Raw genomic sequence first — 12,589 nt, 5'->3', positions numbered from 1 at the left:
CAGTGGGGGCTTATTCGAGGGGGGGGGGGCTTATTGACAATTTGTATTTCTAAGGTTGGGGCTTATTCGAGGGGGGGGGGGTGTTCGATGGGGGGGGGCAATTCGAGGATTTACGGTATATCATGTAAATTCTTCTGAGTATAAGGTTTAATTCTCGTTGAGTAAAGAAGATGTTTATCAAGCCATGACCTATGCTATGTTATTACATAGAGATATCATATTTAAATCATTGTTAGCAGCCTTTTTACTAAAACATCCTAAGAAAAGTTTCCTGAAAGCAACAATTCGAGACATCATTCTACAAAAATCCCTCATGAAATGTTTTCTGAACATGAACATGAAATGTGTAAATTCTTAATGAAGCGACACTTCAATTACTTGTTTCATAAAAACGAACAGATCTCAATACTCGATAAGACATAAATTAATAAACTATTTTATGTTAATGAACAGGAAGGCAATGCTACAACGTACCTTCTGTTGCTCGTCAGCTTCTCTCTTCTGTTGCACAATATCTACCAAGAAGTCTTCACACTGCTTCTGAAACTGAGCTACTTTCACCTTGGCATCTTCAAGCTCTACTGACATGATCTCCACCTGATACAGAAACAGATCAATTTAAGGATGATACACAATCATACGCGCTTTAGCAATGAAAATTAAGATAGAAATCAATGATACAGTATAGATTTTAAATAGGGAAAAGTAAGGGAAAGAAAAATTGATTCAAGTCTATAATGAATCAAGGCCAAGAATCAAGCAAAATCTCTAGTCTTTGCCTATATAATACGAATGAATGATGTGAAATATAAAGATTATACCTGAAGGAAAAGGGTAAGTTTCATTTATCATCATCAGGTACCATCTTCTATCAGAAGGTTGGCTACCTTGACCCTCCAACTATCCCAAAATCTGAGTTTTGGTTTGTTGTCAGGGTCATAAATTTAATTTAAATATTCCAAAAAGAGAAAAAAGGAGGCTTTCGACCTGTTTCATCGACTAATTTTCTACACCAACACTTATCTTATTGTAACAAGTTGCTACGTGCTTTGTTCGAAATACCTCCCGTAATGATAGATGATGTAGCAAAATAGGGAGACTTAGTTTGTAAGCATTCCATGCCATAGGGCTAACTATAAAAAGCAAATCGAGTGAAAAATTTTCAATTGTTACATAAAGAAAGCACGACAATAACTGCTACAGGGGAAAATATCCATAAATTCAGACCTTTTTCCGTGTGTCGTCTATCTTCTCCAAACCGTTTTTCAGTTTATTGGCTGCATCTCCAAGCTCCTTTTGCTTCTCCGCAAGCAAGCTGTAAATCGAGAAAATGTCAGTAAGCATTACAATGGGCACCTTGTAAAAACGTTATAAGCTAAGCTCTTTTGATAGAATAATCGAAAAACGCAAGAAGGAGGAAGCAGAACAGACTTTTGCTAGAGATAGATGAAGAATAGAGAAAGGAAGCTCTGCAACAAAATAAAAGAAGAATTGAATCAAAAATAGATAAAAAATCTTAAAAAGAAAGAACAGCGATATAAAGAAGAAAGCTAAATGAAAAACTCTAACTTTTTATATCCGGATACGAGCTCCAAATAATTCGTTGGTGTGATATACGTGTGTCTCTTCAGTTCGAAAAGCATCTTCTTTGACATCGTTACAACAGATTGGTGAATTATTGCGAAAATCTTTGCCACGTTTCCCTTTTCCTACAATATTATGACGTCAATGGTTTAATAAATTGAGAGTGAATAGAGATACAATATATACTTTCGAAACAGCGCGAAACAAAAACATATCATTTAATACTAAAAGATTCTCTTTCGCCATCACTCAGAATTCAAAGCGGCGGACAATGTCCAAAAGGTACACATAATTTCCACAGTACAGACCTCCTCATCCTTTAGCGCAATTTTATCAAGATATCTCTCTGCCACTTCCAAAAGTGCATCGGCGGGCCATTCACTGAACCAATCAATTGTAGTGCAGTTGACAAGTGCGGGGTATTGCCTGAGTCTATTTCTGCAATAAAGAGACGGAAAAACGTAGAATACAACTAATACATCTACAAACATTTCTGATAGCTAGAGAATTAATTAACCCACGAAAGACAAATTTTCCTGCGTTATTCACTTTAGTTCTTTACTCGCACCTAGCAAAAATGGGCAGATATTTAGTAAATAAATTTACTGACGGGCGAAAGACGAATAAGGGTTTTGTTTTTTAATTGAAAAATAGCATATCAATTTCCTCTCAAAGGGGCAAAGATACAAAACAACATCAGGAAAATCATTCTTGCTCAGCACAACAATACATGAAAACTGTGCTTAAGAAGCTATTGTTTATTTTCTAGTTTCATAATAAAATACTTCCTCAGATGCAGTATGGAGGTTGTGTGTAAAGAGTTTGGACTCGATAGCAAAGTTCAAAAGAAGTCTGAAGAAGATCTTAACACTAACAAAGTTACCTGAAGGGATCACCAACTGGACTCATGCAAAGAATCACGTGTAGGTTGCTTCTGACTCTCTCGATGAGGAACTTGAAAATATTCTCTGGTGTATCCGGTATATTGTGGTTTTTGGCTTCAGGAGCAAGGGCTGTCCTAACCTGTGGAAAAACATAGGTAAGGTGTTAGGTACAAGAACTAGAGCCTCTCTGTTTAACTATTGTTTTTATTTGAAGAGATGACACTGCGCTATTGTTCTTGTATCAAAGAAATTCATACTTACGAAGAATCTTGGAATACAGTGGAGAGCTTAGTTGGATAAATTACAAACAAGTAAAATCACAGAAAATGATATTCATTTCTACCTCTTCAAAGTCTTCAGGCTTCTTGTACAAATTTGGAACTTCACCACTGCTTAAAATGTTGTTGATATCTTCAAGGAACGATTCATCCAGAATTTGAGTATCGGAGAACAAGAACACGCTCGGCTTGTTTTCAACTCCAGCTTGATAGTAGAGCCTTCGCAAGTCTAAATAGAGTAAGGAGATATAAATCTTGAATCAGAATAATTTCAATTAAAGCACACTAAGAACGAAGCAAATCAAACAAAAGGTAGTGATGCCAAGCCAGGTACAAATATATGTTCCACCTCAGGTTAATTGTGCAATAAGGAATCAATACAACTATATAATTTGAGAAGATCAGCAGATAGCAGGCCCACAATTAACTAGCCTTTATCACCACTTAGCTACGAAAGAAACTCCAATGTCTTAAACAGGAAGATTCACCTTCATGGAACTCATTTGTCCTGTAATGTCGCGTCACCTCGATCTGGAAAACCTTGTACTCTAGGATGTACGAGGCCAGCCGAGCGAGACTCTGTCTGCCGCTTCCACCAACACCAATCAAGAGCATATTGCCTCTGGGTTGACCAACCACGCGAATTATTCTAGTCACTAGAAAGAGAATAGAAGACATGGAAATCGGTTTAAGGATGTGAGCATGGATTTATAAAGACCTTACTTGCAAAAATATACAAGAACTGGTTTTATCGAAATCTACTAGATGTTACCAATATTAAAAAATATTCATTCAAGCTGTAAGTTGATAGGTAGATCTCACAGGCGCCTCTAAACACATAAATATTCGTTGTCAAAACAGAAATGAGGACCTGAAGGGGAACGACTAAAGGGTCTCTATGAGAGAATTTCTGTCATTTTCATCAACCTGCCAGCCGACACAAGCCATCTAGCAGAGTGAAATCAAACAAAACAATAAAAATACAAGAAAAAGATGATGCCAATGTCACGAAAATCTCACCATGTTCGATGGCGTCTTTGAATAGAACCAAGTCCATAGAAATAATGCCAGGCTCCATATTATAATCTTCTAGTTGATTCTCCATAAGCGTTTTCAAGGCTTTGAAGTCTAAAAGGTCTTCATACACACCGTCCTCTTTCATGAAATCACCTTAGGAATGGACAGAGAAGGTATAGTCTTGTATAACAACCATTAATGTTTTTAGAAAAAACTGTGCAATATTCTGAGGACATTAGTTCAAAAGATATACACTGCAGTGATAAAAAATTACGGTTGCTCAAATTTTATACTAAGAAGGTAAAATAAAAGCAACGGTTTGACAATTTATTGCAAAAAGTGTAAATAAAGAAGAGGAACATTCTAAGAACTTGCAACAAAAAACTTGAGACTTCAATTTTCACAAGGTCAAACTTTCAACTAAGCACATGATAGTAATTTCCCAGACACTGTTATAAAAAACACATTCCTCTGAGAGATCTTTAGATTTTAAAAATTTACTCACCGAAAATTGGAGGGACTTTATTGGGGCAAAGATTGTGGTAAGAAAAGTCGAGCATTGTGCCCAGTTTGTCACTGAGAAAGCCAACAAACAATTCTTTGTCATTTTCGTCAATAAGTCTATCAGCAAAAACTCTGAAAATTTAAAGATAATTTTGATTATATATATCCTTACATTTGAGATATATTTGTAGAAGGATAGGTGACACAGATTATATTTACGTGTTCAATGTTTTATCCTGAGGCGTTGTGCTATTATGCTGTTATTGTGAACTACTAATTTCCATTAAACAAATGATCTATCGGCTTAATCACATTCACTTTACAACCAAAACTTTAACTTTGTTAATCACCTGAAACACTCGTGCACCCAAAGCCGGGCAATGCCACTTTTGGTATCGTGGTAATCCTTATTAGCACGCAGGAGACCTTGGAAAACCTACAAGAGAATTTCCAGTCGAATTAATCATGCATTTCATCCTTGTACTAAACACAAAGTACTGCCAACAATTAACGTCAACATGAGGCCAATAAGACGCGTATCACCATTCTTGGCTTGATCAAGCAAAGTTTTAATCGGCTCATATTGAACTATAAATGAATATCTGTAGCTGATTTAGCTGAAATAAACAAATAGTTTTGAACGATTTGAATCTTTTATCCAGCGAAAAGTGGGGAGGCATGGTCCTCCCTGTGGTGCGGGCCCTGCATATATGAACGTAGAAGGGCAAGGATATATGCATTAGGAAAGATCAATTTAAATACCTTTGAAATATCTCGCAAGTTGAAGAGATAGTGAATCTTGGTAGGAGTGGGCAGCATCTTTTGAACGATTGAGTTGTAAATGTCAATGGTAGCCTAGAGAAAATAATCATAAATCAAAGAAAGCTAAAAACCATTTGATATCAGGACCTTATAACGGAAAGTTAAAAAAGGATAGCTACATGAGAGGCAGTCTTGCAATATGCAGTTCAAGTTAAAATATACACATATGGATAGAAAGGCTCTTAGCTAGGATCATTTGTATTGCAAAAACAACGAGAGTGATAAAATAACTGAAAACCAAGTTAAGAAGAGCGACGAAACAATTGAAAACGGAGCACAAATAAGTACCTGTGTGATGACGTCACCGGTGGCTTTAACTTCCTCTTCAAAATCCTGAAGTTTCTGGTTGATCATAGTACCAAAGATTCGTTTGATCTGACTCTCCTGATTTTTAAAAAAATGCTTATTATCGCTTGTAAATCTCCATAATGCATCCAAATATATGAAGCAAGGAATTGAGATCAATGACGTGTATTTTACAGAATACTAACATGACATAAGTATTGACTAAGACAATGAACGTTGACAACTTATGACAAAGATGGTGAGAATAAGGGTTATAATGAAAACAAAGAAATTGAAATTAATATCAACCCTGAGTAGAGAGCTAACATTCACTTTTGTAATAAAGTTTCGATCGAATTGATTTTCCCAATAATCTGATTTTCTTTTGGTTACATGCGATCTGGGAAAACAATGAAAAACCTATCAGCCCCCCTCTTCCTTGAATAAGCACCCTCCACAAGATTATAAAATATAATAAGGTACACATTCGAGGATATAGCTCTGCTTTTCAAATCTGTATTTGTATTCTGTATTTAAATCTGCTTTTTAAATGGAAAATAAACAACATAAGTCGGCATCAAATCTTTAAAGGTTTTCTCTAGGAAACTACTGATACCGTATTTCGTATAGAAATCAAAATTAGAAAAACCAGTAGAATGCAAACAGTCCTGCCTAAACACGGATCTGATAAATCTTAAATTTGTCTGGACTTAAGCCACCGCAATATCAGTATTAGCGACATACCTGTGGGAATGTCATGTTTATCATATTGAAGCGGCTCTGCAACCTTTTTGAAATTACTGATCGTCCCCCACCAGGCGGACCCATGGCAGCTACAACAAACATATCCTGCAAAAAAAACATGCCAATAAAATTATTACTTTATTGAATAATTATAACAAGGTTGATTTGAAATAACACGGGTCAAGGTTATGTAGCCAGACAACGACAAAAATATAGAAATTGTCATAAACACAAACATGAGCGAAATAAGACAATACACAATGGGGAGAAATTTTCTAGAAACTTGTGAAGAGTATCGTTCATTGCAAAATCAGCAGGTTAATCAGCCAATATGAAAAGATTGAATGAATAGTATTTTACAAACCTTTACGTATTTGATTGTTTGTTTTTGTCTGTCGTACCAGAAGCCATAATCTAGCCATTGACGTAAGAGTTCAAGCGGAGGCTGGGAGCCAAACAGATCTTTTGAAGGCATGTTAAGATCGTCCATAAACGCAATCAGCTGCTTTCCACCAATGGGAACGTAGACCCCTTTTAGAGCAAATGCAATAGATTAATGTCAAGGTTTCTGCTAAATTTTACATGGAGAGTGCAAAATCCGTTCATATTTTGTGTGTAAATGCCAGGGGAGGGGGAGGGGGGGGTCAGGCTTGTACCCTGATCTAAGCTTAAACCACATACCTTCAAAACGTAATATTTTGTGTGTAAATACCAAGGGAGGGGGAGGGGGGGTCAGGTTTGTACCCTGATCTAAGCTTAAACCACATACCTTCAAAACGTAATATTTTGTGTGTAAATGCCAAGGGAGGGGGAGGGGGGTCAGGCTTGTACTCTGATCTAAGCTTAAAGCACATACCTTCACAGCGTAATATTTTGTGTGTAAATGCCAGGGGAGAGGGAAGGGGGTCAGGCTTGCCAGAATACTGTCGTGAATCGTCAAGCAAAGTAGAAAATAGTGAAACATAGTTGTTAATAGGAAATTTACGTCTATTTACAAAACAAGATGTTTATCGATGCATTATATTATTTATCTCTAAATCATTTAACTAAACAATTATAGCTGAAAAAATTGGCCTTAAAATAAAAATTACATCAGCATTTACCTTTGGTTCTCTTCTCTACTTTGCTTTCAATTATCTCTTGCACGTTATTTGATGTCGTCTGAAATGGGTAAAGAGTGGGAATCTTTAACGTGACGAAATAGATGCAGGTTTTTATCAGAAAGACCAGCAACACTCTCAACATATTGAAAGTTATTGAAAATTATTGAATACTTCGAGAGCCTGAAATATTTCTTATACTCGGTCACTTGGCCATAGCCTTCTCCAGCTCTTTTTAGACATTTTATTGAAAGTTTCAACTGTTTGATTATGTTAATGTACCATACATGAACGAGAGGCATGTGGTATCTATCGAATGAGACACTTCGAAACTAAACATTTTGCAAAGAAAAACATTGAAGTAAAATCCTTATCAGATAAACTGATATACTTAAACTTGTACAAAATTTGTTAATTAACAAATTAAAGAGATAATTTAATACATAACAATGAAATTAAGGATATTATGTATTTTAAAGTCGATGATTTTCTTACCTGAGCTGACATGTTGATGGTAAGTATGTTGAAAATCTTTGGATCAAGTTTTTCAAGAGCACTTTGTGCCACTGAGGTCTTCCCTGTACCAACCGGACCAGTCAACAATACAGGTCGGTTTGCTTTGACCAATGTTGACACCAAAAAATCGTATCTCAGTGTATCAACAGTCGGGACGACAATTTTGTAGAATGGAACATTGCTAGAGTATCGAAAAACATTTTCATTACAACCAATCAAGATTGAATGTAAAAATGCACATTTTCTTTTTCATTTCTAGCGTTGAAATAAGTCTTTATAAGAAAGTGCAGCTGTATAGCTAGCGAAACCTACAAATACAATGTAAGAACCAAAGAAATTGAAAAAGTTCTTGAAAGGGAATTACTCAAAACAATTACTTCGTCATAATCACTTTTGAAACTAGAAAGTAAAGATACATCGAACCTGGCATTTTTAAAGGATATTAGAAAATATTCAAATGAAAGAATTTTGAAGTGATGTATTCATTTGAACAAATAATGTCGAATATAAGGTTCTTCGAATTTAAGTTTTTCAATGGCTTTGAATTGCTAAACAGGCTACAGAAGCTAAACATTCTTATCGCTGTGCCAATATCAAATAAATCAAGAAAAACACACCACATCGCACATCTTCAATACAAAATAAGACTGCAAAGGATGGATAAAGATGTTATAAGTGTTTAATTTACCTTGAATAGCGCCAGCCAGCACGTAATTTATCTTCCCAAAGTGCCCATGATTTCTGTTTGGTATCTACGTAATATTCATAAACTGTGTCCTAGGAAATGAGAAAAGAATGAAATTGCATTACCCGTGCAGATAAACAAAGACTGTAGTGGAGATTGCATAAATAATGGGACGTTCATTTGGTGAGAATCAAGTTGCACATTGAAGTAATTTTCTGCTCTGATGTGAATAAGAAAATGCAAAAAGCAGAGAGGGTCTGTTAAAAGGAAGATTGATTCACCAAAAGACATTAACTCGTTTTTATGACCATTTCATACCGTTAAACATGTAATCAATCTAACAATTTTCCCAGGAAGCCCTGCAGTTGAGGCGAAGTTTTTATGTCTCAAAAATCCGCAGAATTTTTTCTACTCTACCTTTGCAGGAAACTGGCCTTCCAATTCTCGTAAGAAGTTGTCCATTTTCTTTCGACTCTCTTCATCAACAGAAGCGCAAACAGACCAGATGAGAGAGAATATAAACCATAATTCCATCATTCGATTGTAGTTATCAGGATCATTCTTGGAAACCTGGAAAAAGGAGCATCGGAATGTTAATAAAATATTCAATAGCTGAGTGTTGCCATTTCCTTCAAAAAGAGAATTAGCCTGTATCTTGAAAGACTCAAGAATAGGTAATGACGCAACTATTTATTTTGGAGGCTTTAATGAGTAATGATCTACAAAAAGAAGTAATGATCTACAAAAAGAAGTAATGGTCTACAAAAAGAAGAAATGATCTACAAAAGGAAGTAATGATCTACAAAAGGAAGTAATGATCTACAAAAAGAAGTAATGATCTACAAAAAGTAGTAATGATCTACAAAAAGAAGTAATGATCTACAAAAAGAAGTAATGGTCTACAAAAAGAAGTAATGGTCTACAAAAAAATCCATAATCAGAACGGATTATCCATTATTCTTACCTTGAAAAAGAGAAAAATCCAAAATTAGATAAGGATTAAAAACCAGAGCATTTTGAAATTTTTTCAAGCAAGCATTCTGCTATTTGTGCACTGCTGTAGAACATTTAAGGATATCGTTTATAAAAACGCTAGACTAGATTGCCTACACATTCTGTCATCAAGCATTACAATGAGTTACATTACCAATAAAAAGATGTCCTGACTTTATTATACGTTATATTTTGCACCATGTCCTGGAATATCTTCATAAGTTTGGTTCATATGGTGCTTAAAGTTCTATTTAAAGACTTTGAAACTACGACCAAGATTTCCTAACGTTTAGAGGCAAAGTTCGTGGAACAATGTAATAAATCAGGCAAGTAGCTACACTTGCTGACAATAAGAAGATTTTATTTAGAGGAGCTGCCACAAGTTTCAATTGTGATCGTAAGCTAGGAAGATTTAAAAGAATCCAACGGGTTTAGTAATGTCGCTACTGTTGGCAACTAGTTACTATAAAATACTAACCCCGTTCTCTTCAGTTGCAAGTGAATCAAAAAGCATACATAGTGATGACACGGCGTTCAGCTCTGACGTCGTTACCAGCTCGCTGCAATTATGCCTTTTGAACGTGAGCACCTTCTCCACATACTTTTCAAACAGCTTCTGCAGAATTTCTGCTGCATCCTATATGAAATAAAAAGTAGATAACATTTCTCTAAACCCTTTAATATTACATCAATTGTTTATAGATAAAGTCACGGAATAATTGAAATAGCGAGAAAGTATAGTATTAGTTATTCTGAAGATGAGCTTAGATGAAAAACACTTAGAATCAGTATTCTCTATTACTATTTTGTACTGCATCTTGTTTTTCAGTGACAGCGTAGCGTTAATTTTAAAAGCATAGGACCGATAGATTACTTTAAAGCTAGCTTGAGCCGTTAAATCTGTCTTCAATCCTTAATAAGCTGTTACTCGACTTTTGACCAAAAGTTCCATACCAATATAAAAAAGTAGCAAATGACAGTCACTCTTGACTTCGATTCACGAGATTGCATTTAATCAAGTTATTACAATACATGATTCACAAAACCTTATCATTTCTCTTTGCGATCCATGACGCCACATACGGTTGCCATCCTATGTCCGTGTAATCGGTGTACACCATACCACAGCGGCTGACTGTAGCAGGGGATGCGACTGATAAATCCTCTACTTCAAACAGCAGGGAAACCTAGAAAATTCAGTTGATCATTGTTTAGCACCAGGTTATGCGAAACATGAACACTTTACTATCAAAATTTACACATTATCAATCTGCGGCACACGTCATTTCAGACATATCTGGCACGCTGATTTTACATCAGAAATTCCGTACTGTATTACGTCGAGTAAAGGTGATCAAACAATCACGATGACCGGACATTGCTGTAGTAGGACGCTACACAAACCTTTGCAATTTTTGAGAATAGAACAAGACGTTGCGTTAAATAGGAAATTATCAGTCTGATTACTAACGTCTCGTATGTTTTCCGAACTTTGAAATAACAGCCCCCTTTCATAAGCACCTCCTCCAATAGACGCCCACCCAAACTTTGAGAAATATTATATTAGCGCCCGGGCGCTAATTAGCGGAAATACGATACTGAAAAAAGACGACGTACCTGATCCGGCATGGATATACGTTCTCCGTTGATCAAGGTCAAGATCTTATTGTCATCCATAACAGAGTTCATTGACTCGATCCACAAAGTGTCGACTGGGCCATCAAATACAATCCATTTTTCATCAGGTTTTTCATCTTGAAAAAAATGAAAAATATCAGTTTACGAATTGGTCACAATCAAGGCTGGTAATATCATGGTAGTTTCAGAACGCTCCTCTGTAGAAAAACTCAAATCTAGAGGGTCGACTGAAAAACAAAAATAAAATTGGACATAAAGAGAAAGGTAACGATAAGTAAAAATAACCAGGAAAATAAACAAGAAAAACAGGATTTTATGTCTGATCACATTTAGTGGATTACACACCTTGTCTATCATATTTGAAAAGACTTACGCAAAGGTGGAATAGATAATCGCATTAATCGAGAGGCTCGGAGTTGCAACTTAGAACCGTCCTGTTCTATACACTCTAAATCGTCTTGTTTACACCAAAAGGCATAATCTTGAAACTAAAACTGTACACCTCTGCCTATCCAGAATCCTACACTAAATACCAGACCGGTAAAACAGTATTTTTCAGTATGAAAAGACGTATTCATGAAAAATAGTTTACCAGAGCAAGTCTGCCTCATGACACTGGAAAGGACACCATCCGTCCACTCGTTGGTATTAAGATCAAATTCACCGTACAGCTCTCCGAGAGACAAGGCTTTAGGATTAATCGGGTATTCCTGGAGAAAAGACGATGAGGAGACTAAAGGAGAAGTTTGTTAAAGATTGAGATCAAATCAAACCCTATAGATAAACTGGTACTCAGATGTATCTCAATTTGACTTAACAAAGTATGATATTTTATTTAGCATTATACAACGATTTATAGAAAAGTCCAATAAAATGAAGCAAAGAAATAAATACAAAAATACAAAACTATTGGCCAATTTCAATTTTAAAAAGGTTTAAAAGTTAATCGTTTTTGAAAAGTAAAATGTCAAGTTACAGTCTGTAGGGTTTGAATTAATCTGAAGAAGAAATAGCCTCTGGATAAACAGTCGCCAAAAAAGTAAATATATGTAGCATAGAAAATTACAAATGTATTGTGAGGGAAGAAAATAAAATAGCTTATATTTAAGATTTCTGTTTATCAAAAGTGAAATTCACCTTAACAGAATTGTAGCCAGGCTGGCCTTCCTTCTTCATTTGCGACAATGCTGACTGTAAAATCTTCCAAACAGTACTCTTTCCTGACCCAGTCTGTCCAACAATCATCGTAGAATGTCTAGGAAACGAAGTAGTTAGAAAAATTTGAAGTTAGCACGGAAAAGCAGAAAGGTAGCATATTAAAGCTCCTCAGAGCATAAACGCCGGATATTGACAAAATTTAAGGAGAAATTTATATCCAGAAGCGGGTCGAAAGTAACACGAGAGGAAGAGTGACGCTTTTGATTGGTTCCTTGTTTTTGACCAATCAGCAACAGCTAGCCTCTCATCTAGTTGAAGATTCCAAGCGGGAAAATGAACTCGTTTTGTCTACACAAATTGGGATCTTTGCACGGGATCAAA

The 12,589-nt window shown here is 35.7% G+C and overlaps 1 protein-coding gene across 1 annotated transcript in view; it reads right to left on the bottom strand.

The window, feature by feature from the left end:
• The window catches only part of LOC148957678 (dynein axonemal heavy chain 2-like), a 62,574-nt gene that overhangs the window by 14,995 nt on the left and 34,990 nt on the right, over positions 1-12,589 (bottom strand). The window contains exons 48-70 of the mRNA XM_089114882.1: positions 12,188-12,305; positions 11,643-11,760; positions 11,030-11,166; positions 10,459-10,599; positions 9,891-10,049; positions 8,837-8,989; positions 8,423-8,511; positions 7,714-7,915; positions 7,222-7,279; positions 6,483-6,649; positions 6,119-6,223; positions 5,378-5,473; positions 5,030-5,122; positions 4,618-4,703; positions 4,269-4,399; positions 3,767-3,916; positions 3,235-3,402; positions 2,812-2,975; positions 2,468-2,607; positions 1,893-2,022; positions 1,570-1,709; positions 1,228-1,315; positions 475-597 (exon numbers count right to left, since the gene is read on the bottom strand). Of these exons, the coding sequence (XP_088971008.1) occupies positions 475-597; positions 1,228-1,315; positions 1,570-1,709; positions 1,893-2,022; positions 2,468-2,607; positions 2,812-2,975; positions 3,235-3,402; positions 3,767-3,916; positions 4,269-4,399; positions 4,618-4,703; positions 5,030-5,122; positions 5,378-5,473; positions 6,119-6,223; positions 6,483-6,649; positions 7,222-7,279; positions 7,714-7,915; positions 8,423-8,511; positions 8,837-8,989; positions 9,891-10,049; positions 10,459-10,599; positions 11,030-11,166; positions 11,643-11,760; positions 12,188-12,305 (2,956 nt within the window). The remainder of the gene's footprint in view (positions 1-474; positions 598-1,227; positions 1,316-1,569; positions 1,710-1,892; positions 2,023-2,467; positions 2,608-2,811; positions 2,976-3,234; positions 3,403-3,766; positions 3,917-4,268; positions 4,400-4,617; positions 4,704-5,029; positions 5,123-5,377; positions 5,474-6,118; positions 6,224-6,482; positions 6,650-7,221; positions 7,280-7,713; positions 7,916-8,422; positions 8,512-8,836; positions 8,990-9,890; positions 10,050-10,458; positions 10,600-11,029; positions 11,167-11,642; positions 11,761-12,187; positions 12,306-12,589) is intronic.

Source organism: Rhopilema esculentum, chromosome 21, assembly GCF_057945365.1.
Source record: "Rhopilema esculentum isolate cy_ngs chromosome 21, ASM5794536v1, whole genome shotgun sequence".
Lineage (NCBI taxonomy): Eukaryota > Metazoa > Cnidaria > Scyphozoa > Rhizostomeae > Rhizostomatidae > Rhopilema > Rhopilema esculentum.
This window is presented reverse-complemented; position numbering and strand designations above follow the sequence as displayed.